The following is a 25,615-nucleotide window of genomic DNA, read 5'->3' as shown; positions in this document are numbered from 1 at the left end:
TTGAGCCCCATTATTGAGTTGGAACGTTTTTCCCTGGACACAGGAGAGGGGAAGGGGGTATCAGAAGCCAACCAGAGACCTAGAACCCTCCTGACTCTTAGGTAGGGAGATTCGAAGGCAGATGTGCCCGCAGAGCAGATGAGACTGAGGGAGCAGCCTAGAACGACTCCCTGAGTATTCTGTGGCACTAGGGTAAGGGCTGGGGTGAGGGAGGTTAGCTCAATCATAGCCACAGGGACCGTAGCTCAACAGGCATGGCGAAAACACCGTCAACGCATCGAGGAGAATTCGAGTTTTTATTAGGGACAAGTGTTTCTCTTAATGGAAAGCAGGATCCCTCTCTCTAAATATCCTTCGACACACCCACCGCCCCCCCCCCCCCCCCAGCTCTTCAATTCGTGCCGAATTCCCCATAGGAAGAGCCGAATAGACTTGGCTTGCTGGGCTCAGTTCGGGGCCTCGGACTCCTTGACTCGAATTCTTGCTCCTTCCTCCGCCTGGACTGGGTGTAGTTTTCAGTGTCACCGAGGGCTCCGCTCTCTTCCCGCCACTGACAACGCAATAACTGACCCCGACGGCTGGAGAGTACACCTCCCCCTACCCTGCTTTGCCCTGCCCAGTCCTGTCCTCCGGGCCCTGCCTCTGGCTGCCAGGCTGGAGGCATTAGGCCCAAGGAGGCGTAGATCAGAGAGGGAAAGACAGAACCACACCCCAACTCCTGGCGATTTCAGTCAGCCCCGGAACTGTTTGGGGGAAACCTTTGTTTAGAAGTTTTTCAAACAATGGAAAGTTCAGACTTTTCCTGGACATTCTCTACAGGAGCTGAAGCTGGGCGAAGCACACAGCTGTTTCACCAAATCTGTTTCCCCCTCGAGCTGCCCTCTCAGCTGTGGAGAGGGAAGGGGAGCGACTAAACTGCATTTTCCATTTTAGCCAGAGAACACGGAAACTTCTCCCGACACCTCTCCTGCTGCCTGGGTGAGGTGAGACATTCCTAGTATAACGCTGGGGACCGATCGCTAACGTCGCTCTTGGATAGCAATGGCCCACAGAAATGTGGCAAGGATAAATAGGATTGATGATGCTGGTGATGATGCGGAGGGGGAGAGAGAAGGGAAGAGAAAAGGAGAGGGGGGCAGCCATGGGGATCTTATTCCCAGCTCCGACACAGCTGGAAGGAGCTGGGTAGATCTGTCCTGTTCTATTGTTTCCTATTCCAACAGTAGTTCAGGAAATTATGGCACCACCGGGGGCAAATTCAGATCAACGACGTAGTGGAAACGACACTGGATTGGGCATCCGAGGACCTGGGTTCAGATATTTATTGGTTTTGCTATCTGGTATGACCTTGAGCAAACCTTTTCAAGGTTTTGAGCCTCAGTTTCTTTATCTGTAAAATGAAGGGATTGGATTATATGACCTCTAAAGTAATTTCCAACCCTAGATCTTCACTCCTAACCACAAGGAAGGCAATGGTTGTCTCATTTACATGGAGCCCCTCCTTCACTTTGTAGGGTTTTAGCTCGCAGGGGCGGGCACTCAGAGCTTCAGTATAGAATGTGCTTGTGTGTGTTTAGACGGTTACTTACAGCTTTGGAGACAGGCTTTCTGAGAAACCAAAGAAAAGAGTGGCCTTTCCTATACATCTGTTGTTCATCTAAGCATCTCCTCTTTCATGCCATCTCTCTATTCTTCCCAGCCGGGATGAGACAGCAAAGGACCGACACATAAACCGTTGAAATAATAATCCTTCTAGATTAGGCTTCTTCCGGGGATGCTGACCGGTTTTAAAACCAGTCAAACCTTACCTCATCGCCTATCCTAGCTCTTCCGGCTGAAGATTCCATAACCTTTTGGAAGGCTCCTTTCCCACAGTAGCAGTAATTCCTTTTCCTCGGCCTTCATGGGGGCTTTAAGCCGATATAGGCACGGTACTGTGAAGATAGGTTGGAATCCAGACTCCAAGGACTCCGGTTCAAGTCCCATCTCTCCTCTTTCCTCCTTATATGGCCTGGAGCAAATCATTCAACTATACAAAGAAGGCGGCAGGACTAGATAGTTTCTAAAGCCACCTCCAAGCTCTATTATCCCCGTTCCAGTAAATGATTTAGATAATTAAGACAATTTAAGAAATTATAGGATTAACTCCACTTTGCACAGGCACACTCACCTTTTCCCTTTCTCCTCCCTCCAAAGAAAGCTGAATGCTGGGGCTTCCGATTCCAGATTCTTGTGATTTCCTTAATTTTACTTTCAGTTGAGTAGATCTGACCTTATTTGGTGAGTAATGGGGATTTGGAAAAAGTCTGTGATAAGGTAAATTTTGAGGATGCAAGGCGGAACTAATTATTATTGTTTTTGCTTCTATTAATACAGATTGAGGATGAGAGGAAAGAGGGGGGGAAAAGGAAATAGTCTGCATCTCCTATATACCCACTTCTTAGCTCACTTCACCTCTTCCCCCAGTTCACTCTTTCCAGGGTACAGAAATCACCTGTCCTTTTAAGACTGTGGAGGGGAGGCTGGTGCAAGTTTATGAAAAGTTTCTTTTCTGAAGGAAAACCCCACAGGCCTATTGTCTTCCTCTCAGATGCTGATGGGAAAGATTGAGAGGAGGGGAAGTTAAAATATACAGGACAAAAAAAATCATTGTTAAAGAACACTTTGAAGTTGGGCAACTGTGGCTGCTCCAATTTTCTCCCTCCTTTCTTTCTTTCTCTTCCCCCCTCCCCTGGGTCCTCCAGATGCACCAGAAATCCTTACTTTGATCTTGCAAAGCAGCAATTGATATTTTTTAATTTTTTTTTTTGGTAAAAAAAAAATGATTGGACAGGGAGGAAATAATAGTAACCATGCAGGCCGGGGCACTCGGGGGAATCGGTTCTCCTGAGCAGGAGATGGAGCCAGTTGGGAGCTTTCCCTCCAGCTTAATTGAGAGACCCGAGGCGAGTGTTTTCCACCCCAAAGAAATGTTTTGAGGCTGGATAGGAACATCTGCTCCGGGTCTCGTTTTACATAAATTCTTGTTCGTAAAGATTTTTTTCCTCTTTCCTTTTTGTCCCCTTTAAGTCTGATTCAAACAAGGAAGTTAAGTGTGTGTGACTTCGAGATAAGAGGAAAGGTGTGGATAGATATGGGGGATGAAGTACCAGGTGAGAAAGCTCTTCGATGCTTGGCATTTAAAATAAAAATTCTTCCCTCTCTACCTCTCTGCCTCTCCCCACCTTTTCTCCTCCCCGTGACTGGGCTCTGAGAAGAGAGTTCTAGAATCAGAAGAAGACCTGAAGGAGGCGGAGACCCCACCTACCCACATCTCCCTACTTCTCTCTACTTCCTTTTCCCTCTCCCTCTTAGGCAGAGGGAACTGAGCTGTATACTTCAACCAAGGAGCGATGTCAGCACGTTTCCTCCTTTCCTGGATCTCTCGCTCAGTCTGGAGCTCTGGGAGTTACTGAAATAAGACAGATGTGCAACCTTGCCGGGCGCTTTTGGGATCAGTCTAATAACCCCAAATTGGATTGGGATTAGGGAGAATATTAAAACCACATAGAAAGCGACACTTATACCCCTCGCTTTCCACCGCCAACCACTCCCACCCCTGGAGCCCTTCTCGGAGTCTCCTTCTGGAGACTTAACTTTTTACCTCTGCCTTTATAAACATCGGTAAAATCCTCTAGGTGCTCTATTCAGCTTAGAGATGTCCCTTAACTGCTCTCTTACCCTTTATAAAACACCTGACCCACGTAGCTTTTGCCATTTTCTTTGTAGAGTAAACTGAGGCTAACTGACTAGTAGTTGGGGAGAGGAGGGAGGGAAAGGCAAGACATTAATGGACACACCTTTCTCTATTACAAATATCGGCATGGAAGTATAAGATCTCAATAAATCTTGGTGGGTGTTAAAAATTATATTACAAGCATCAGTATAAAGAACATCATCCTAGGTAAAGCTCAGGGGAAAATCTTATTGAAATCTTAAGACTATATTAATATGTTGTTTTTCAAAGTACCATCATGATTATATCTTCATGCCATGATTTCTTTATTAATCTTGTCAGAGCAATCTGGTTTTTAACATATACATGAAGACCAATTACTGAGTATTTTAAAATTATTTGGCATTAAGGTGACATTCTGGGTCTTATGTCAGGCATTTATTATTGATACCAAGTAGTTCTCTTGAGGATTCTATTTTCCATGGTGTGCTCACCATTTCTATGACTGACTTTTTACCATAAAAACTCTTTGTCAGAAGGACTCCCAAATCCCCTACACTGACCTATTTGGACTGGCCAAAGAGAACTGGTGGGTAGAACCTGTGCTAACGTCATTTGCTGACTCTTGGAAAGGATAGGAAGGTAACTTGACTTCTTAGATACTATGTCTCTATCTCTCCTTTTTTTCTTATTTTTACTTTCCTTTCTCCCCTTCCTTTCCAATGACTCTTTCATGTTCCTTCTGAATAATGTGGTCCCCAAGTGCAGCAGATCCTATCAGCCCCTAAGGAGCCCAGAGAGTCCAAACAAGAATTTTCAGTTTCCAGAAAACTAGATAGAGCAGAGAATCTGCACTTTTGTGCAGAATTGACAGAGACAGCTCTAGACATTTTGAGACCAGAGGAAGATTTCATCTAGCAAAGTAAAAACCAAAGAGGGCCCAAAACTAAGGAGCCCTTTACTTGTGGAATAGTCTGAAAACATGTTCTCCATAGCTCAATTTGTATCTATACCCTTAATAGAAAGGCATATTTACAACCTCCTTTATCTCCCTTTCCTGCTTGACCACATACAACTCCCCCCTTTACATTCACAGAATTTCAACTTTAGGGGAAGTGGGATTAAAAGAAAAACAAGGAAAAAGCACACACTGGCAATAAAGATGGAAAAGGAAGGCTGATTGTAAAAGGAAGCTATGACATTGAGAGACTCTGACTAAGGAAGAAGGTAAAGAAAGTGGAAATCCACTGAAGATGGAAAAATAGCTAGAACTTTATACTGAAAGGTCTTTGAGGAGACCTACATAACTTCGGGTGCCTATAGAATGGAGAAAAGAAATTCTGCACAGCAAGAAAATGTCTTGAAAATCATTTTAATGTTTGTACTGAATAAGCCTGCAAGTAATGCTGGATTTGCCATCAGAGCAAAAGAAAAAAAAATAGCAGAAAAGCAAACTGTGCCAACATTCCACTATGAAACTCAGGAAAAGAAGGGGAGGGGGAGTGAGGGGTAGACCTTGATTTTCTTTCTCAATTTGTTTCTATTTTTCTTTCCCCTTTTCTCTTTGCCTGGGCACCAGACTATAAGTGAAAAAGATCAGGGTTCTAACTTTGGCTTTAATACCAACTCATTATTCGATCTTATGGAATCACTTGTCTCTTCTGAGTTTCCTTATCTGCAACCTGAAGCAGCTGAACTAGACAAAATGTTTTATTTTTCTAGTCTTGGCAAAATTTTGAAGAACATAAAGCTTATCTTTAGAACTCTGGATTTTGTATCCTTTCTCCTCAGGTAGCTAATAACATGATATGCTTTTATGTCTCACTTCCATTTCCTCCCCATAAACACTTCCTTGGGATCCTTTATTCATACAAAGGTATAGTGGTTGATAATGTATGATTCATATGATTATCTCTTCCAAGGAGGTTTTAATTTTTAAATTAATCAGAGCTCTATACTAAAGAGATAATACTATGTACTGCAAGTGAGTTGTAGGGGAAACAAAATAAATATGTCTATTAATTAATTCAATTAATTATATATAATTATAGTTCTTACTGTGTACAAGGCACTATACTAAGAGCTAAGGAAGATACAGAAAAGAATAACTTTTAATGCAGCCCAGAAAGAATTTTCACTATAGTAGAGGAGACAAAGCAAGCACACTAATAACTATAATAAAAGACAGAATGTGATAAACATTGTAACTTCAGAACAAAATGCTACAGGAATTCAGCAACGAGAACCCCCCCCCCCATCCCAACACCTTTAAATACTTACCTTCCATCTTAGAACTCATACAAGGTATTGGTTCCAAGACAAAAGTAAGGTAAAGGCTAGGCAATTGGAATTGTGACTTGCCTAGGATCACATAGCTAGCTAGGATGTATCTGAGGCCAGATTTGAACCTATGGCCTCTCATTTCCAGACCTGGTTTTCAATCCACTGAGCTGCCTAGCTGCTCTGAGAGATTATTTTCTACAGAAGTGATCAAATAAAGCTTCATGGAAGAATATTTGAACTAGACCTTAAAAGATGGCTAGAGATGGAGCTGGAAATGTCATTTTAACATTGAGGCACTGATATGAACAAATGTATAGCAAGGATAAAAAAAAAAAAGCAGGACATTTGAAAGCTGCAATTAGTTAATCTAAGGGTATAAAGAAGTAAGATACCAGTAGAAAGCTTGACTAGTCTCAGATTACAGACAGCATTGAGTACCAAGATCAGATTTTGAACTTGATTTTATAAGCAATACAGAGCTATTAAAGATTTCTGAGCAGAAATTGACTTGTTCAGAGCTGTGCATTAAGGCAAATCAATCTGTCTCCAAAGGATTGGAGAAGGAATGGGAGGGAGAGATATAATGTAAGAAGCTTTTTTAAAAGCCCAGGCAAAAAAACCTAATGAGGTCTAAACTTAGGTTGATGACAGTAGAAATGAAGACAGGATAGAGGAAAGATCCTTTGGAGGAAAATTGGACTGGACTTTTGAGATGGAGATTAAGAAGCAGAACAGCTCATGCAGAACCTCAAAATGTCAGAATTGGAAGGTGATCTAGTCCAAACCATATCTGAACAAAAAGTTAAAGATAATTTTGACATTTCCAACCTTATTGACTAAAAGAGTAAAACCAGAAGCCAGAGTGCGTTTGAGAAGGGAGAGATAGAAGACGAGTTTAATCTAGCCACTTTTGAAGTTTAGATTTTTAGATAACAAATGTACATGGAAATAATAATAGCTAAGGATAATGTCATTTTAACATTTACAAAATACATTATGTGCATTATCTTGTTGAAGCCTAACAACATCTCTATGAAGCAGATCTATATAGATCTATATCATATGTATATATATTAAACCTTTACCTTCTATCTTAAATTAACACTAAATATCAGTTCTAAGGTAGAAGAACAATAAAGGAGAGGCATTTGTTAAGTGATTTGCCCAGGGATATACAACTAGGAAGTGCTAAGGTCACATTTGAACCCAGGACCCCACTTTTCTAGGTTTGGTTCTTTATACACTCCTACCCCCTTCCTATACTATTTTTGAGAGGGTGTATGGTTTAGTAGGTACAAGACTAATGGAGAAGACTGGAGTTCAAATTTCTCCTCTTATATTTGTTAGTGCAATGACTATGGGCAAATTACTTAGCATTCTGAATCTCAATTTCTTCATCTGTAAATTTCAGATAATAATGTCGTTGTTATATCCTCACAGAGTTGCTGTGAAGCTCATGTGAGAATATTTTGAAAAGTGTTCTGCAAATCCTATTGGACTATGTATGTACTCATTATTATTTCCATTCTACAGATAAAGAAACTGAGGTTTGACTTACCTTTAATCACACAGCTATTGTCAGAAGCAACAAAATTTGTATCCAAGCTTTACAGACTCCCTAGTTCAACACTCTTTCCACGACATCGTGATTGTGGGCTCCTAGACCTAGATCGAGCTGGATTAGACCTTAGAGGACATTTAGTCTATCCTCTAAATTGTATAGATGAAGAACTGAAGCCTAAAAAGTTAAATGGTTTTTCCAGGATCTTAGAGGTAGTCATGATTTTCCAAGTGTACTGGACTCCCGGAGAAAATAGTACTGACTACATGGTTGTTTGAATCATCTTCACATGACCTCTTTTCTTGACGACCTTACAGTTGAATTGGATTAGACAGAACAAATATATATATGATACTATGATAAAAAAGAAGAGTAAATTGATGTGGAACTGATTGTCTGCTACAGAAGGCTCATGGCACAGTGATATTAGACTTTTGAGTAGGGAGATTTTAATTTAAATCCTGCCTATGTTTTACCTCTATTATTTTCCTCTAATCTGAGCAGAGGCAAATTACTCAGTTTTTCCAAACCTCAGGTTGTAATCCACATGATAATCAAGATTACATTTACACTGCAGATGGAGAGCAACTCAAATACAGTACTGCTGTAGTTCAGACTTTTAATTTCTGTCTGAGTTTTTAACCCCATTTGGGGTTTTCTTAGCAAAGATACTGGAGTGGTTTGCCATTTCCTTCTCTAGCTCATTTCACAGATGAGGAAACTGAGGCAAGCAGAATTTAATTGACTCACCCACGGTCATACAGAGCTAATAAATGTCTGAGATCAGATTTGAACTCAGATTTTCTAGATTGTAGGTCCTATCCTTTATCTACTCACCACCTACTATCCCACTCTTGTAGTAATCTAGGTAGTAGATGTTGGGATTCTGTACTAGAGTGGTGGTGGGAGAATTGAAATAAAAATGTGAATCCTGGAGACATTTTGGAAGGAAAAATCACAGGCTTAGTAAAAAATTTAATATATCATATGAAAGAGGGATGCCCAAGAAATGTAGTCTGGTAAGCCGAAGGAATAGTGGTCCCATTGACAGAAATAGATTAATTGGTAAGGGGTTGTTGTTGAGGAAACAGAAAAATGAAAAGAAAAATGGTTTTAGGTGTGTTGACTTTTAAAGACATCAGAATAAAGTTGTCTTGTAAGCAGGTCTAAATGTGGGTTTAGAATGAAGATGAAAAGGATTAGGACTGGAGAAGCAGATTTGGTTATCTTCCACGTGGAGATAAAAGTTGAAACCATGAGAACAGGTGAATGCACCAAGGAACTGAGTACAGAAAGAGAACAGAGAATATAGCTCCAGGAGTTACTCGTGGTTTGAAAGTGAAATAAATTGGAGACACTGTAAGGTAACTTGAAAGGGTATCAGCAGTATAATAACTGACGCTTGTTTAATATTTTAAAATTTATAAAGCACTTTACATGCATTCATATATTTGTTGCTCCCAATAGCTTTTTGAAGCAAGTTGTACAGGTATCATTATCCTAATTTTACAGAAGAAGAAACTAAGATGAAAAGATACTTGCCCATGTTCACACAGTGTAAGAGCTAGCTAGCATCATGAGGATTATACTGCACAAAGTTGTTGTAAAGATTCTTCATCAACTAAAAAAAAAAGATATTCATTAAAAGTCGTGAGATTCAAATGAAGATCCTCCCCAGTTGTCATTTGTTTATAAGATAGCAGATCCCAAAGCTGAAATCAAATAGCATGTAACGGAAAAGACTGAAGGTGCTAGATGGTAAAGGAATATATTGAGCCTACTGATTTGAAAACAGGTTTTACTCTAGAATCAGTGTCTTTTTTACAGTTCCAGGTTACTTTTATCTGAAAGGGCTAGAAGGATAAAATGATAGATGTCCAAATAGTAATTGAATGAGGTGAAGATGAGGGCACAGATGAAAGCGCATTTCCTGCATTAGCCAGAGAAAAAGAGAAAATCAAGAGATCTTGTTTTCCTTTAAAACTCACCAAATAAGCAGTAACCTACTCCACCCATGTTTAAGATCCTCCTGCCTCCAGAACCAGCCCCAAATGATGGAGTCATTGTACCCAAGGGATGACAGCCTCCCTATCTGAATATGGCAATTTTATTATTCTCAGTGGAATTCCACAACAGAGATGACTTATCTTGCGTTGAGGTTTGAGTACTCTGCCTCCACTCCCATCCCAGCCAGGACCGATCTTCCTACCTTCCCAAGCAAGTCAAAAAGACTCATCTTTTCACACTGAGCCAAACTCCTCCCCCTTTTTTACACCCCCCCCCCCATCTCCATGGGTCTTTCTTCTGAATTTCACAGAGAAGTAATATTTTGAGGTAGCCTCTATTATTCTTATTTCTTGTCTGGTGTAAGAAGGTTGGGGATTAGCCAATGTATATTTCCCTAGTCTAATATCTGGACTTTAGAAAACCAAGGAGGTTGTTTCTTCTTAGGATGAAGATTCCAGCAATTATTTCTCCCCCTTCTCCATCCAGCCCCATCCTTAGTTATGGTAATATTTCAGAGCAAAGTCTTTGTTAAGGCCAGAAGTATCCGGTCATTTGTCACATACAGTTAGAAAGAAAATGTTGCCAGTCTAAATTTGCCACTGGGTTTTTTAAAAAAATATTTATCTTTCAATTAATGTGTGTGTGAAAAACAGAGACAAGCAGGCAGGCAGGCAGATACACTTTTAGACTCCCAGGAAAAGCTGTTAAGATCAGATGCTAAAGTTTGAATAGGGGGAAGATAATGCGAATTTTCCTGGACTTAGCTCTCTGATTAATTTCCCTAAGATAAGGATTCTTGGATACTATTTGTTCAAGCATTATCGAAGCTAGGTTAGATATTGTTATCTTTTCAATGATATGGGTAGAAAAAGGAACCTGATCTATGGTTCTCCACGTTTGCTTCCTTTCTTGTATGAGAGATTATCAATACTCCTTAAGCAAGACAAAATGAATATTGGGAACCATTGCAGTATCAGGGGCTGAAATAAATCGTTTAGCAAATAATCTAACTCCAAATGGTTCAAAATACTTATAATTTCACCAAGGCAGGCACCTGCCTGGCAAACACAGATTCCAACTCCTTAGCAGGTCTTGGGGCATTACTTAGCCAAAAATTTCTTGATCTGGTGGCCAGCCGTGGGGTGGTGGTAAGTCTGGTTCTTGCAAAACAGATTCCTTGTCTTTCACCCTCAAAGCCCTTCTATCTACCTTGGTGGGATCTGTCACTGAGCCATTCCTCTCTTCCCTGATCTCCCTCTTCCAGTAAGCAGCAACGAGCTATTGAAGAAATTTCTGGAAGATTACAAAAAAAAAAACACAAAAACCTAGAGGGAGGTGGGATGGAGTTATGTTTGAAGGAAATTAATTTCTCCTGGATTTGTTTAATTTTCTGAAAAGACTGGAAAATTTCTGAGTTGAATCTATATCTATAACAATAACTAATATTTATGTGAAACTCTAAGACTTGCAAAACATTATATGTGTGTATTTGGGTGTATATACATGCAAAGACACACGCCTTATTTTATCCCTACAACAACTCTATGTGGGATACTATTATTAGCTTCATTTCACAATTGAACTCAGACTCAGAGAAAATAACTAACTTATCCAAGGTCATACAGCTAGTGTCTATGACAACATTCAAACTCAAGACTTCTTGACTCCAGGACCCACGGTCTATCCACTATGTGCCTAGTTACCTCAAGCTCTGTCTGTCTCTTTTGTTCAATCATTTCTGACCCATTCAGATGAATTCGCAGTTGTATCTTCCTGGCTGCAGGCCTAGAGGTCTATCCACTGACCCTCTTGTCTACCTCCTGCCTTTTGCTAGGGACGATTAATTTCATAATCACTTTTCATGCCTCAATGAGTTTTTAGTTCAAAACCGATATTTCCCCTACTGGGGTGGACATTTTTGAGCCTCTGATAATGGAAATAAATACTAAAACAAACACTGGAAACATCTACTATCTATATCTATACACATACACGAATATACATGAATATATGTCATATTCTAAGAAGTAGATTGATGTATCTCCCCATGAAGACTATTTGGCTGTATGTGAGAAATCCTGAACTCATTTGACCTGGGAAAAGCTACCCAGTTTCCACTGTCCATCAGACTGGAGAAGAAGTGAATTGCTTCTCTCTTAGAACAAGGATTCTTCACTGAAGATCTATGGATACCCATAGTTAAATTTCAGAGGGCACCTGGATCTGGATGAGAAAAGCGTCTTTATAACTGGCTACTTGTGAATTTTATATTATGCATTTACAAACTCTCCCCACCCCCAGTGGTCCAGGAAATTGGCAAAGGAGTCCAAGGTGCATAGAAAAGTAGAGAACCCCATCCAGATGTGTGTTTTGGGCCAGGAGTTTCAGATTTGCTCTGCCTTCATAGGTTTTTTTTAGCTTACCTAACACGGAGAGATGGAGTATAGGAGAAGCAGGGGAAAAAAAAGGGAGGAGTGGAAAATGGAGGCTTTGCAACTGCAGAATAATTGGAAAACTCTTTTAGCTTTTTAGATCCATGGTCCCAATTTGGAAGTATTCTGCCTCGGTGTGCAGCGCAGATGTGCACTTATATCTGCCGTGCCAGGATTACCCAGAATGATACAGGCCGCAAGACCCTTGATAAGGCAGTTTGTTGGGTTTCTTTCTACCCACCCAACTTTGACCTGGTCTTCATTGGAAGCCAAGGATCATTAGGATGCAAAAGATATTTAAAAGTAAAAGTGTACCTATTTCTTCCTCCTAAAACTGAAAGTATAATTAGAATAATTCTTCTTGGCTTAGAGGTGTCTGGCTATGGACATGCGGTTGTTACAAAAATTCAGGTGTGCACGGCATGTTACTGGGGCACAAGCATACATACCTGCTACATTTTGCTTCTGTAATGCTGTTTTATTAGCAACAAATGAAATACCACAACATCTGGCAAGAACCGCCACACAAAGGTTGAAAAACTTCAGACTGATGCTGAGGAGATGCAGGTCTGTTAGAATTTGTCACTCATTCTCTATTCAGCACACGCTCCCCCCCCCCCCCCTTCCACTTTCTCCTTCAGAATTTTCATCTGCTCTCTCTGTCTATCTGTCTGTCTGTCTGTCTGTCTGTCTGCATTCAGACGTCAGCTCTTTGCTTTTTTTTCTTCTTCTCGAAGTAAAGATTTTATATAATACTTCCTTTTCCATGGAAAAACAAATACAGTCGCTTAACTTTAGCAAAACACCTGCAAACAGAGGGAGAAGGACTTGCGTTTCCTTGGCAGTGGTTTGGGGTGTGTATATAGAAAGTTAAGAAAATCCTGAAGCCTCTTTAACACCCTGGAACCCCTCCCATTCCTTCCAGGAACTCTCTGCTTCAACCCCAGTTTCCCCTTTTTCTTTACTGCCCTTTCCTCACTCGGCCCGTGGGGTTGGAGGGGAGGAAGAAAGGGGTTTGCGGTTGTCTTGCTGGGCGCCTCCCTCCCTTTTTCTCCCGTACTCTCAGTTCCCTGGGGTTTGGAGGAAAGCTCAAGGGTTGTGCTAGCCTTGATGGCTGCGTTCTTTTCCACATTCATTGCCCGCTGTGGACCAGATCACGCTACGGACTGGGTGTCTCTTCAGCTCGCCTGCCTTTAGCTAGCCCCAGGGGGCTAGGCCGCAGGTAGGATTATCCAAATCCTTGGCCTTCTTCGCAGACACTTCGTCACAGGTAGCTAGCTCTTCTAGGAACTCAGGCTCAAGGATATGGGTTCCATCATCTCTCCGAGGCAAGGGGAGAGTGCAGGAAAGTTGGGGAGGGGAAGTGTGGAGCAGGAGGGGTGTGGATGGGTTCCCGCAGCCCTGCGTGCGCGCGCGCGTGTTTGTGTGTGGGTGTGAGTGAGAGAGTATAATTTTTCACACCCTCATCCTCTGCACGGGCTCCTACCCTATAGATGTGTAGATGCGTGTGGGCCCTGGCTTGCACACATTTGTTTGAGTACGTAGATGTGCGTGCGGGGCTCTGTGTTTCTTGGAGCAGCCGGGTTTTCCCAAATGGCATTATGAATCAGGCTGCAGTTAAAACTTTACGGAAACTCCTAGTGAGTTTAAGCAGGTTTAGGGAAAATGCAGATGTTCTGCAAGCTGGGCTGGTGTGGAGCCCTCACCAGCGGAAAGCACTGGGTGTTCAGCACTTTTGACTCTCCGTGTTTATCCCCGGCTCTCCTGCCGAGGAGTGTGTGTTGGAACGGAGGTAGAAGAGAGTGCTTTGATTCTGGCTTGGGGCCGCCCTCCCGGAGCGGTTGCCCCTCTACCTTCGCAGCTGCCTCCTCGAGCCTCGCCTAGGAGTGAAGGCGAGCTGTTTGCTCTCAAGATTCTTCAATGCGGGCTCCATTTTCTCGTTTCCTGCGAAGAGGTTCAGCCAGAAAGCCGAGCCTTCCTCCAGTTCAGCTCCTGGACTCAGGGCCCAAGGGGTGGGGGCGGGTGGGCTGCGACAAGCTTACCGTCTCCGCCGAGGTTTGGGGTGGGGTTAGTGTGGGGAGGTGAATGGGAGGCGGGGGCAGGCGTAATGCTTTGAAGTTTGAGGCGGACTGGAGAAGGGTTTGTGGTTGCGGGATTCAGGGAACGAAATTTCCTTTCTTTACCTGGGCCTAGCTGAGCCCTGGCGTAATTCTCACAAAGGTCCTCTTTGTTAAGGGGCAAAACCTTTAGACTGAGAACCAACCACGAAGGAGAGTTCGGTCAGTATTGAAGAACGGATTCCCTCCCTCCCTCCCACCCCCCAGCTCGACCCGCGCGCTGCCTGGCCAGGGCCAAGGAAGGCGAGGAAACCGGGTGGCTCGTTTTTATAGTCCAAGTGCATAATCGGGTTCCCCCTTACATCTCCCACCCCCACTCCCTACCTCGCCAGAAAGAAAGCAGATAAATTTATGAAGGGAGAGCTAAGAGAATAATTACAGGGTGAAGGTAGTTAAATTTTATTTCGAGTCCCAAAGGCAAAACCTGACATTTTATTGCAAACATCTGGAAGAACTGCAAGACTGGCACGCTGCTGGTTTAAAATCAAAACAAAAGATTTTATTTCGCACAACAACAAAAAATAATAATTAAAGAAACCTCGCCAGGAGCTGTCCCGCAATTAAAGGAAAGCGTGAGCGGGTCGTGAACTGGCAACAAGGCGGAACAAGTAGTTCTCACCACACCGCATACCTTGGAGCAAAAGTTCCTGAAGGGCATCTGCAAAGGTGTGGGCTATGGGGGACCAAATTAGGACCAAGCAAGGTTTGAAGGCGTCCCGAGAAACTGGTTGCTCTGTTCACATATCGCAACTCCTACTGTAGACCCGCGGCGGCCTTCATTCTCCTTTCACCCCAAAAGTTTGGGGCGGTGCATTAACCAGCCTATTTATCGACCTAGGGCTCCTCTGTTCCCATAGTAGGGAATTTTGCCCCTTTTCCTCAGATGATTTCATCCGTAATGTTTTATATCTGCCAGTCAGCTGAAAATACAATAAATTGCAGCCTCCCCCCCTCAATATACGATTACCACGTGTTTAAGGGGCAACCTCCCGCCACACACCAGCCACTATTTTAAACTTTGTATTCAATTATTGGCTCAAAAATCCGAAAGCAAACCCTGCTGGGGTCAGGTCACCTTGATGTTGTTATATTCCAATTATTGCTCAGAGGTTGGGTGGTGAGTGAGTGCATATAAATGGAAGGGCTGGGATGTTTCTGGGAGTGTTTGTGCTTGTGATTTTCTGCCCTGGGAAGGAAAAAAGTAACTTCCTTTTCTTTAGTCAATAACGTGTCTGGATAAGCTCTCACCACTTTGACCTCCCTATCTCACTCTGCGGCTTCGGCTTCCCATTTCTTTCCTCCTCTCATTGCTACTCCTCATTCTCCTTCTCTTTCCCTAACAGGTAGCTGCCTCCCCTTACTCCAAGTTCGAGAATAAATCCACCCCAAGATCCCTGGCTCTACCCCTAGACCAGGCTCTCATTGGTCCTAGGCAATCAGCTTCCCAACTGAAATGGACGGTTTGGTCTCAGCCTTAGGGACCAGGTCAATGTCCTAATAGTGACTGAGGGCATCAGAGGGCATTTATTAATCACTCCTGAGACTATCCTGTTTTGAATCTTGCCTCTTCCCCCTCCTCGGCCTTCACATCTTGGTTGGTTTTTAAAAGGAATCCGAGAGGGAGATGGAGACAGGCAGAGACCAAAAAGACAGAAGCTAAGGAAGAAGCAAATATAGAAACAGAAAAGCTCCCCCAGTCTGCGATGAAAAAAAAATGCAAACGTGGGTTATGCCCATAGACATATACATTTCACTCAAATTTACCCAGAAAGAAACCCCCCCTTTCTAGCATTACACGACTCACAAGGCATCCCACAGTGCACACACGACACATTTTAGACAGAGACAGAAAATAGTTGGTCTCTACCTCTCAGCCTTTGCTTGTTACTTATATTCAATAAGAGTATCCCAGGTGAGAATATTTCTTAGTTTTGCAAATGACTGGGCATCTGTGCCAGGGCTGGGTATAGACTGAGAAATCATAAAAAGGAATGGAAAGAGTCCTTCTCTTCGTGGGCCCAGGGCCCAGAGAGTAGGGAGTGTGTGTGTGTGTGTGTGTGTGTGTGTGTGTGTGTGTGTGTGTGTGTGTGCAGACACGCATTTCCACGTGGCAAGGCTCACTCGAGTATCGGAACATGTGCACAGATGGTCTGCATTGTATGTATTGGACATACACGCACATGCCTGCATTGTGTTGGCCTCCCGACTTGTGTTCCAGGTAAGTGTAGATATCTAGCCTTCCTGCTTATCCATGTTGTCTGCCTGCAGCCCCGAGTGTACTGCCCTCAAGTGCCTCTAACGAAATGTGGAGCAGAGGCCGCTCGGGAAGCTGTAACGAGGTTGCACTTGGGAAAGAGTCGCTTCCCATTTCCCCCCACCCCCTTCTTCCCCTCGAACCAGAGAATCCAAAGGAAAGAACTAGCTAGGTGCGAGAGTGTCTGGAGTTTAACCCATCTCCCAGGCTTTCCCCGCCCCCCTCCTGGGGCCCGGGCTTCCCAGTTCCTATGCTTCTTTGTTTTATGCACCTTCTGGGAGAGGGAAAGGGCGTTTCCTCCAGGGTTTGTGTGTCTGCGGCAGGGGAACGGGGAGGCCAGAAACTACCGGAGGGCCTACTGAGGCTGAGGAAACTCACCGGAGTCACTCCGATAGCTGCAGAAGTTAGCTTTCGAAATTCTGTGCACTGTCTGGGTAGAGGTTGGTTCCCCGGTCCTGATGCTTACAGGAGAATAACCAGAGAAAGCGAAAGGAGGGCGAGTGAAGCTAAAAGGGTCCGGCAGTGCTGACGAGATTCATCAACTGCAGTACTTAGAAGTTGACAGGACAGAGAAGTACCGTAACTGACAAAAGAGGGGATGGTTAAGTAGACTCGTTTGAGCATCCTTAGCTTCTCGAACTCTCTACGGGAGATTCCTCCAGGGACCTTACCCAGGGAAAGGTAGTGAGCCGCTGAAAGCCCAAGCCAGAGACACCCCCTCGATTGCAACATCCACCAAGTCAGAGTGCGGGGTCCGGGGCCCATGGTCTAGGGGAAGGCGAGAGAGAGGGAACTTCAGAAAATGGCATCTTTACCACCCTACACTCAGGCCTAGGTCTATCTGGGCTTCCCGGTTCCCTCTTCTGTTCCCGTAATGTGCAATCTTTCAAATGCAGCTGCAGTTTGAGGATAGACTTCTTGCCTTATACTTTCCAATTCTTCCTCAGAAACGCGTCCGTAAAATTAGGAAGGGTGTCTGCCAGGCAGTCAGACCAGCAGGCCATGAATACTAGCCTACGATGCGAATTCCTCTTGTCATTGTGAAATGCTATAGTCAGATAGACCCCGTCTGTCTCTTTGTCTGTCTGTCTCCCCTATTTGACACATAGCCTGTCTACATACCCGGCACCTTTGCCTGTTGTATTTCTTTTATTCGCTGCGTCTGTCATTCAGTTCGTGGATCCCCTACCCCTTTCCAGCTCGAGGTCTGTTTGTCTGGCTGGCTTTGAGAACTAGGCCTGACCAGGATTATGAAATCGCTCTAATAATCCTCTCCTGTTGTAACTGATTTGCGCCTGAGGAATCAGATTCTTACGATTCTTCTTTGTCACTAGAGATAGTTGAAGGTTCTCTCTTCCTTGGGTTCAGTTAGTAAATGCTAAGCGTTGGGAGTTTCTGACACCATCTCTAAGGGATTCACCTTCAGTCTTTCATCTCAGGCAGCAGAGCTTAAACAGGTAACAACTACGTTCAAGAAAGAGTAGATGTTTTTTTCTTTCTTTTTGCATTAAACTTAAAATCTTGTAACTTAAAACTGCTTTATGGAATTAACTTAATGTGAAAAGGACTTTCTTTGCTAAAGGGAAGGGAAGAGAAAGGATAAGGGATAAGGGAAGGGACAAGAGAAGAAAAAGAAAGCACTCTCCTTGAAGGAGAATTTAGATCATGGCCTAACCCCCATTTCCCTGTTCAGTCTCACACGAGAAGCATCTAGGTAAAGCGGCCGGACCCTCAACAGGTCAAGAGAGAGCTGGCTTTTGGAGTGGGCGCGGGAGCCCCAAACTCTCCAAATGCCTCAGCTTAGCCTCTGAGGGTCCTCATCCTCTCCAGCTTCCATTCGGAGAGGACAAGCTGTGAGCCTGAGAATGCCTCTCCAAATTTGCTTTCTTTATCGTAAAACGTGTAGGAGTTCTTGCTGAGACTGGTACGGTAGGGAATAAGAGGGATTTTGAAATTTAATTTTTGACGATTTTTAATAGTAAAGGTGTTGAGGAGTCATGGAGCATTAAACCAAAAGGAGGTTTAAAACAAAATAACTAATGAAACCCGGGCTGCCAGCTCTAAATTTTGAGTTTAAGTAATTGTATTGCGTAGAGGGAGCAAGTGGAGAGAGAGTCTACTACCTATCATTTGAAGACATTTCGCAAATGGGACATTCTTTTGAATCCCAAGTTCTAAGGTCTTTATTGACTACCTGAGAGGCATCGAAGACCCTTAATTAAATTAGAAAGAAATTATTTTGAACTTGGGATTTGGGGAAATTGTTAATTGTTCGTCCTTTAAGTTGCACTCACTTTAGATTCTCCCTTCCCATCTCATCCCCCCAATTTAAGTGGGATCCGGGGTGACAAGGGTTAATGTCGAAGCTAACTAAGCAGAAACAAATAGGCCCAAGTTCTTGCCTCCTAGCCTCAGTCTCTCCCAGTTTCTCATTGGACAGCAGCTTTGGGGTTTCTCCTGTTCCCTCTTCCCCTATTGGTCGGGGGCTTGTTCCCCCCCCCTTTTATCCCTCCCCCCTCCCTCTCCCTCACTCCTTTGACTGGCATACACAGCCTGGCCCCAGCTCTTCGGGAAAGGGAGGAATTAAAAAAAAGTTTCCCAGAAGTTTGGATCAGCGGAAAGACTAAGAGAGGGGGAGAGAGAAAAAGAGGGAGAAAGGGAGGGAGGGAGGGAGGAGAGAGCAAAAAGAAAAGAGAGGGGGGAGGGACAGAGGGGGAGGAGAGAGGAGAGAGAGAGAAGGAGAGTAAGAAGGAGGGAGAGAGAGAGAGAGAGAGAGAGAGAGAGAGAGAGAGAGAGAGAGAGAGAGAGAGAGAGAGAGAATTAAAAAAAAAAAAGATGAAATCCAGTCCGAACAGCCTTTGAGCCTGCTGGGTCGGGGGTGGGGGTGGGGGGGAGCGAGGCAGGGGTGGGGACACCAGCCAGCACCGCTCAGCTGTCCCGGAGCCTCTACTACGGCAGCCGCTGCCGCCGCCTCCGCTCCGCCGGGGTCCAGCGCCACAGTCTCTTGCCCAAGCTCATGTAGCAATACTGTCCCAGCCACGGGCCCAGGTTCCTAATTGCTGGGGGCGGCGGAGGACGCTTTCCGGAGTTGGAGGAGGAGTGAGTGGGTTAGCGGTGCCGGGCTGTTGGGGGTGGGGGGTGGGGGGAGGGGTAGAGAGGACTCAGAAGCCACCACCTCCGCGAGTACTGAGACCCATTGCGGTAGCCGCTGCTGCTCTAGCCGGCCTCTTTCGCCGCTGCCTCTTCCCGGTTCAGGCTCCGCCGGCCGCTCCGTCTTAGCGCACGATTTGGAGCCAGCCACTGGTGGGCTGGCGGTCCAGGGCACAGGGCGGCTAAGATGAGTGAAAGGAGAAGATCTGCAGTCGCCTTGAGCTCCCGAGCACATGCTTTCTCCGTAGAAGCCCTGATTGGGACAAATAAAAAGCGCAAACTCCGAGATTGGGAGGAAAAGGGTTTGGATCTGTCCATGGAGTCCCTGAGCCCCGCGGGACCCCTAGGAGACGGCGAGGAAGCGGCTCACTGCCTGGAGCCCCACCCCGGTGAGTACGGCGTGCGTAGCAGGCGCCGCCCGGGCAGGGGACAGAATGTAAACCCGGGAAGGTGGTGGTGGTGGTGGTGGTGGTGGGGGGGGGGGGTTGGCCTTTCTTTTCTTCTCTTTTACTTTGTTTAGTTTTGTGGTTTTCTTTTCCTTACTTTTTATTTACTTCGCCCTCATTTTCTTCTTTTCCCTTTTCTTCTCTATTTCTTTAAAAAGAAATAGGTTTTATTTTCTATTGCATCAATGTCTGCAATAACCCTCCCCCAATCGGCCCTTGAAAACTTTTTTTTTTTTTTGGCGGGATATGGTTGCAGCTATTCTATCATAAAACTATTCTGCAAAAGCATGCTAATCGAAGGGCGTGCACTCCAAATTTTGGGCCAGATCGATCTCGAGATAAATGTGTGAGGACCTGGCCAGCTGAAAATGAGCGGCTCTTCTCTTGAGTGACCTGGTGAACCAGTTTTTCTCAGAGAGAAAACCCAGCTTCTTTTAGGATTCCCCAACTTGCTTCACCCTTAGCCCAGCCCCCTCGTCCTTTCCCACCTTCCTGGGGCTGAGTGCGTGTGTGTGCGCGCGCGTGCGTGTGTGTGTGTGTGTGTGTGTGTGTGTGCTTTTCTGGCGACAAAAGATCGAAATTACATTATGACTGTATTTCTGTGTAATTACATATTTATCCGGGAATTCTTTTCACATACCCTTACCCTATTTCCTGGCTAGATTCCCCGGACGCTCACCCCTATTATCTGGGTAGTTAAAGGTTTACGATTAATTTATATAAAGCACATATATCTATCTGCACACATATTACAAAATTACCCTCCGAATAATTTTTTGAACAGAACCGTAGAAGGAAAAGAAAGCTTACATCTTTCTTATTGCTAATAAGTGCCAAGATTTCGCCTGTGAAAAACCAGCGTAGGTCGAACAGCTGTTATCAGAAGAAACTTAGACACACGCACACATACAACACATGCAGCCTCTCTTATGGTTTTTTTTTTCCCCCCAGTACGTTTCCAGTCCAGAGCTTCTAAAGCATTTCTGGAAGCGATCTCACGGATTTAGGGGGCGGAGGCAGTATGACATACGCTTAGAGAGATTGGGAAGGGGGGAGAGGAGAGACGGAGAGACCCCAGATCGTCAATTTACAGAGAGCAAGAGCAGCGGGGAAATAGAGAAAATTTTATTTCTTGAAACAGCCCGTCACAGGGAAGATTCGGAGGAGGGGGCAGCTGTCTGCTACATTGAAGAAGGAAAAAAAAAAAGCAGTGACAGTTCAATTTCCATGGCCATGAGGCTAATAATAATGCGATTAACGGGTGGGCTTCGGAGACAGGATTTTATGAATTCTCCGTGTTTTTGTGGCAAGTTACGGTATTTGGCTTTAGTGTTGGAGAATTATTTTTATTAGACGGTGAAAAGAAAATTAAAAGGAGATTTATATCATCAGAATACGTCTATGCATTCACGGGCATAGGAATTTGGAACACTGGTAATATGATTTTAAGTGTTGCTTCTCTCTGGGCAACTGCTCAAAATCTCAGAGAAGGTTTCTGGCCCTTAGAAATCATCTTGTACAACTCCCTCATTTTGCCGATGAGGAAAAAGAGATACAAAGGAGGTAAACGACTCGCCTAAGGTCAAACACATCTTGATAGGAGAGATGTGGGCCCAGAATCCGTCTTTTGGCTCCAAGTGTCACAAACAAGTGAGTTCCACTCCACCATCCTGTCTCTTAACACCACTGTGAAACCGTTTGTGTAGCGCTATTTTAGTACTCCTGCTGCGGAGTAACTAGAGCCCTGGCAAGGGTTTCAAACAGGCAGTATTTGGGGATCCTGTCTGTTCCACTTTCCTTCCTATAATTTCCGATCCGAGTTAAAATGAAGGAGTAGTTCCAACTACTAAAGAAGTAGCTCCAACAGCAAAATTGAAAGTCTTTCCCGTCCCCATCCCCGTCCTCCCCCATTCCCAACAATATTTCTCTTTGATTCCTTCCAAGAACTACGCACTGCCGGCCTAAGGGCTTCGATTTAGCACTTCTGTAATTTCACTGTCAAAATGGGATAAAGCGAATTCTCCTAATTAGAGGCACATTTCTAGTAGTTTTCTTTTTTCTCTCTCAGCTGGAAGATCAAGGTCTGAAGGTTTGGTGGTCGGGAAGATAATAGAACTAAGAAGGGGAAAACGTAAACATTTGAAAACAATAAGAATGATAGCGTATATATATAATATATATGAAAACCTTTTCCCCCTCACTTTCTTCTCCTTCCAGAAAAACTTTGTGGAGTTCTCCCAATTTTCTAACTTACTATCTTCCAAATAAATAAATTAATTAAATGAACACTTAAAAGAAGCAAGAAGCGATTTCTTTTTAGGAAAGAGTGGAGTTGGAGGCAGCATTTAAATAAAAAAAAAAATCAGTAGTAGCTCTACGGCTCCTATTTTCCCCGAGAATTCTGCGTGGGAAGGAACAAGAGTCCCCACGGGAAGACGGTTCCACCATCTCTGGGTGTACTTGAATAACTGGGACCTGGATCTGAAGAAGTAAATTCGAGTTGCAGCAGAAGAGCCACAAGTGAGAGAGCGAATTGAGAAGTTTTGTTGTTGTTGTTGTTTTTCTCAGCACCCCTCCTGGAGGGGAGTTTAGGTTTTGCCATAGGGGGTTCCGAAGTTTGTTGGTAGCTCCCAGGAGGAGTGGAGCAAGTAAGGTAACTAGTGCTCTACTGGAGCTGAGGCCCCTAGGGAAGGAGATCCCGGGCGAACACTCAAACTGGCATTTAACTGGATTTTGAAGACAGACTCTTCTTCGTTCTTCCTTTTGTCATCCCGACTTCCCATTGCAGCAGCAAAGGAAATTAGGACCAGGTTTAAAGGGGAAATATAGGGAACCAAATCAAACAACCTAGCTGTGATAAGCAAAGACAAGCGGGTAACTCTTTTAGCTTGTCGGGTCCCCTTGCGCTTCACTAATTGGGGCCTCTTCCCTTCCTCACTTAAGGAGAAATTCAACGAAGACTTATACAGCTTAGAGCTGTATCAGATCCTTCCGCGAAAATAAAATCGAGGGGACGGGCTCGAAGAGCGTGGAGAGGATTATTTAGAACCCCAGTGTTCGTATTTTATTTCATATAGCTTTAGTAAACGACCATAGCTGCATTCTAAGCATGAGACAAGAACCACAAAGTCTAAGAGAGCTGAAAAGAGCCGCGTTTAAAACAGCATTATTTCCCGTCCAAGAACAGGTTCCTTCTCATCTCTCTTCTTCTCACCGCCCCCCGCCCCCGTCTTCTTGCTTTCAATTAGAGCTAAGTTTTATTTAATTGCTCGAAAGGTGAAAACCCAGAGATAATAATAATGATAATATCCTCCCATCGCCCTCTGTAACGGGGACATCTATTATAGCGAAGCAAAATCCAAACGTTGGCGGGCGGGCAGTGGAAAGAAAAAGGGCAAAACGTTATGGAAGCACCCAACGTCTCTTCTGTCAAGTTTCCAACTAATCGGAGTAGAAATAAAGAAAAAAGCTCAGGGTCACAATCTTGGACCTGGAAACTTTCAGTGAACTTCGATGGGGGCAAAAAGGTATTTCTCGGTTTCAGGGCGCACGCAAATGTGTCCCAGGGCAAAAGGCAAAGAACTTCAGGATTCCGGAGAATCCGACCTTAGGGCACTGGAAAAGGAGGGTCAAATATTATTGTACGAATTGTGCCATGCGCCCGGCTTTTTTGCACCCCTCGCTCTCTCCCGCCCCCAAACTCGCAGTCACAGAGTTCCCAAGGGCCTCTCGAGTTGCGGCCTTGAAAAGACCTTCACGCAGCCTGCCAACCTCCATTTTCAAACCCCAGCTAGTGTGTTCTAACATCAGCTCCCATCAGATTTCCCCTGCAAAAATCCGAGATTTTTCTGTCGAAAACCTTTCCTAAGTAACAGACATTCTCAGCTCGGGCTTGTATGCACTGACCGAGACCATTGCGTAGCTCAAGGCTCGGAGGACAAGGCCTTCCAGAGTGCCTTGGCAATTGTCTTCATCCGACGCGAAAGTCTGCTTCTTCGGGCTGCCTTAGGAAACGTCGCTGGTCAGCGGGGTCCCTTAGACACCCAAAGAGGGCAGGACGGTGCAGAGAAACCCCTAGGAACTCGTAAAGAGCTGTCTTCACTGCCTGGGCTCATTTCCCCCCCAAAATCAATCTTGACGCCAGACTTGATGCTCTCTGACTTACGAAGTCACTTTAATCAGTGTAGAATTTAAATCTATCCTCTTTTCAAAGTCATTTCCCCTCAACGAAGGGCAACTTGGGAAGAAATCAAAGGGAGTCATTTTTTGGGTGTTTGGGTAACGTAGAAAAGGTTGTTTGGGTTTCTGTGCGGTTATAAATACGTGAGTTTGCGCGCGCCCAAACGCTTGAAATTGGGCGAGAAAGCAACAACCAGAGCAACCAATAATATTGCTGAGTGCAGTAGTTCTTGTAGCTCGGTGGCTCAGCCTGAAAGGCTCGAAGAGGCTCTGGGATCTCTTCACAACTCTCCTTCCTCCCCAAGAGATACGATTACTGCGTTTTTCCAGATGTGACCCACCCTTTGGGAGTGCTAGAATACTGGATGTTCTCCGAGAGCTTGACTGCGCCAGTCAATCCGGATTTGGGTGTATAGTTCTGGCTCGGTCTCTCAGAGGAAATCCTTTGGGGGAGAAGAGAGTGTGAGAGAGAGTATGCTTGGGTGAAAGATTTTCCAAGTGTGTCCTGCCCCGGCACAAAGCAAGACATGCCTAAGACTTTCTTGCTATCTTGAAATATGGGTCCCCATGTTAAGCCCTCCGTAAGCCCCTTAATGGAGGGGAGAGTCCCATCTTCTTAGAGGGAGGTTTGAAATTGTCATCGGCTGATCTAGACTGTCCAAGAGGGTGTTAGTTCTTTCGTGCACAGTGGTGAGATAGAGCTTCTCTGGGGAGTGTCAGACAAATTTATAAATGTAAAAATTTGTATGGTAGTGTGGTGCTATGTGTAGCCACGCTAGTGAGTATGCCTTGGAAGGAGTAATGGCTACACTATGCCGTCTGCACTTTGGAAAGATTATTATTAAGTAAAAGTATTGAGCCCGTCAAATTAAATGTTACTATGTCTTATAAACAGACGCTACTGGCAAAGGGGCAATGGCAAAACCACCAAGAGAAATACCTTTTACATTTGAAAGGCCATTGCAAGCCTGTGGGAGGAATAGGGAGACTTTGTAGAATTTCCACCTTTTTCTTTTTTGGCCCGATAACATTTCTAAAGAAGGATGTGATCAGTTTTTTTTTTTTTTTAATGATAGTGTCCAGTTTGATCTCCTCAAATATGATCTCTCTTCCCCTTCCCCCTCCCAGACTTCTTGTATAAAGGGCAAGGGTGCACACATGCTTAGCAGGTTTTCTATTTCATCAAAGCCTCAGGGCAAATAAATATACTGCTGCCTCTCTCCAATCTCTTCCTGGGTGCAAGCCTGGACTCTCTTCTCTGCCTCCTCCAAGATCATCACTGGTTGTAAAAAGAGAACTCACTAGAGGTCCCCAGCCCGAATATCCATGTGATCCTCAGGTTGATTACTTGGAAGGGTTCAGATAGGGAGCTCTTAATGTTCATGGAGAAATAGAGATCAATTATTTTCCAAAGTCTTCAGCAGAGGGTCCCCAGAGAATGTGCACACAGATCCTAGCAGGAAGGCCCACC

The 25,615-nt window shown here is 44.4% G+C and overlaps 1 protein-coding gene across 3 annotated transcripts in view; it reads left to right on the top strand.

Annotated features, from left to right (window-relative positions):
• The first annotated feature begins 777 nt into the window (after positions 1-777).
• The window catches only part of TBX15 (T-box transcription factor 15), a 165,411-nt gene continuing 140,573 nt past the window's right edge, over positions 778-25,615 (top strand). The window contains exon 1 of one of the 3 annotated variants that reach the window (XM_007485284.3): positions 778-983. Coding sequence is in view for 2 of the 3 variants with exons in the window: in XM_001362919.4 (XP_001362956.1) it covers positions 19,707-19,908 (202 nt within the window). In the remaining variant the exon portion in view is untranslated. Of the gene's footprint in view, positions 984-16,245; positions 16,334-19,260; positions 19,909-25,615 lie in introns of those variants that run through there. The other 2 variants (XM_007485282.3, XM_001362919.4) reach the window with 2 other exon arrangements.

The sequence above is a fragment of the Monodelphis domestica genome, chromosome 2 (genome assembly GCF_027887165.1).
Source record: "Monodelphis domestica isolate mMonDom1 chromosome 2, mMonDom1.pri, whole genome shotgun sequence".
NCBI classification, from domain to species: domain Eukaryota; kingdom Metazoa; phylum Chordata; class Mammalia; order Didelphimorphia; family Didelphidae; genus Monodelphis; species Monodelphis domestica.
Note: the sequence above shows the minus strand (reverse complement) of the source record. Positions and strands in the feature narration are given on the sequence as shown.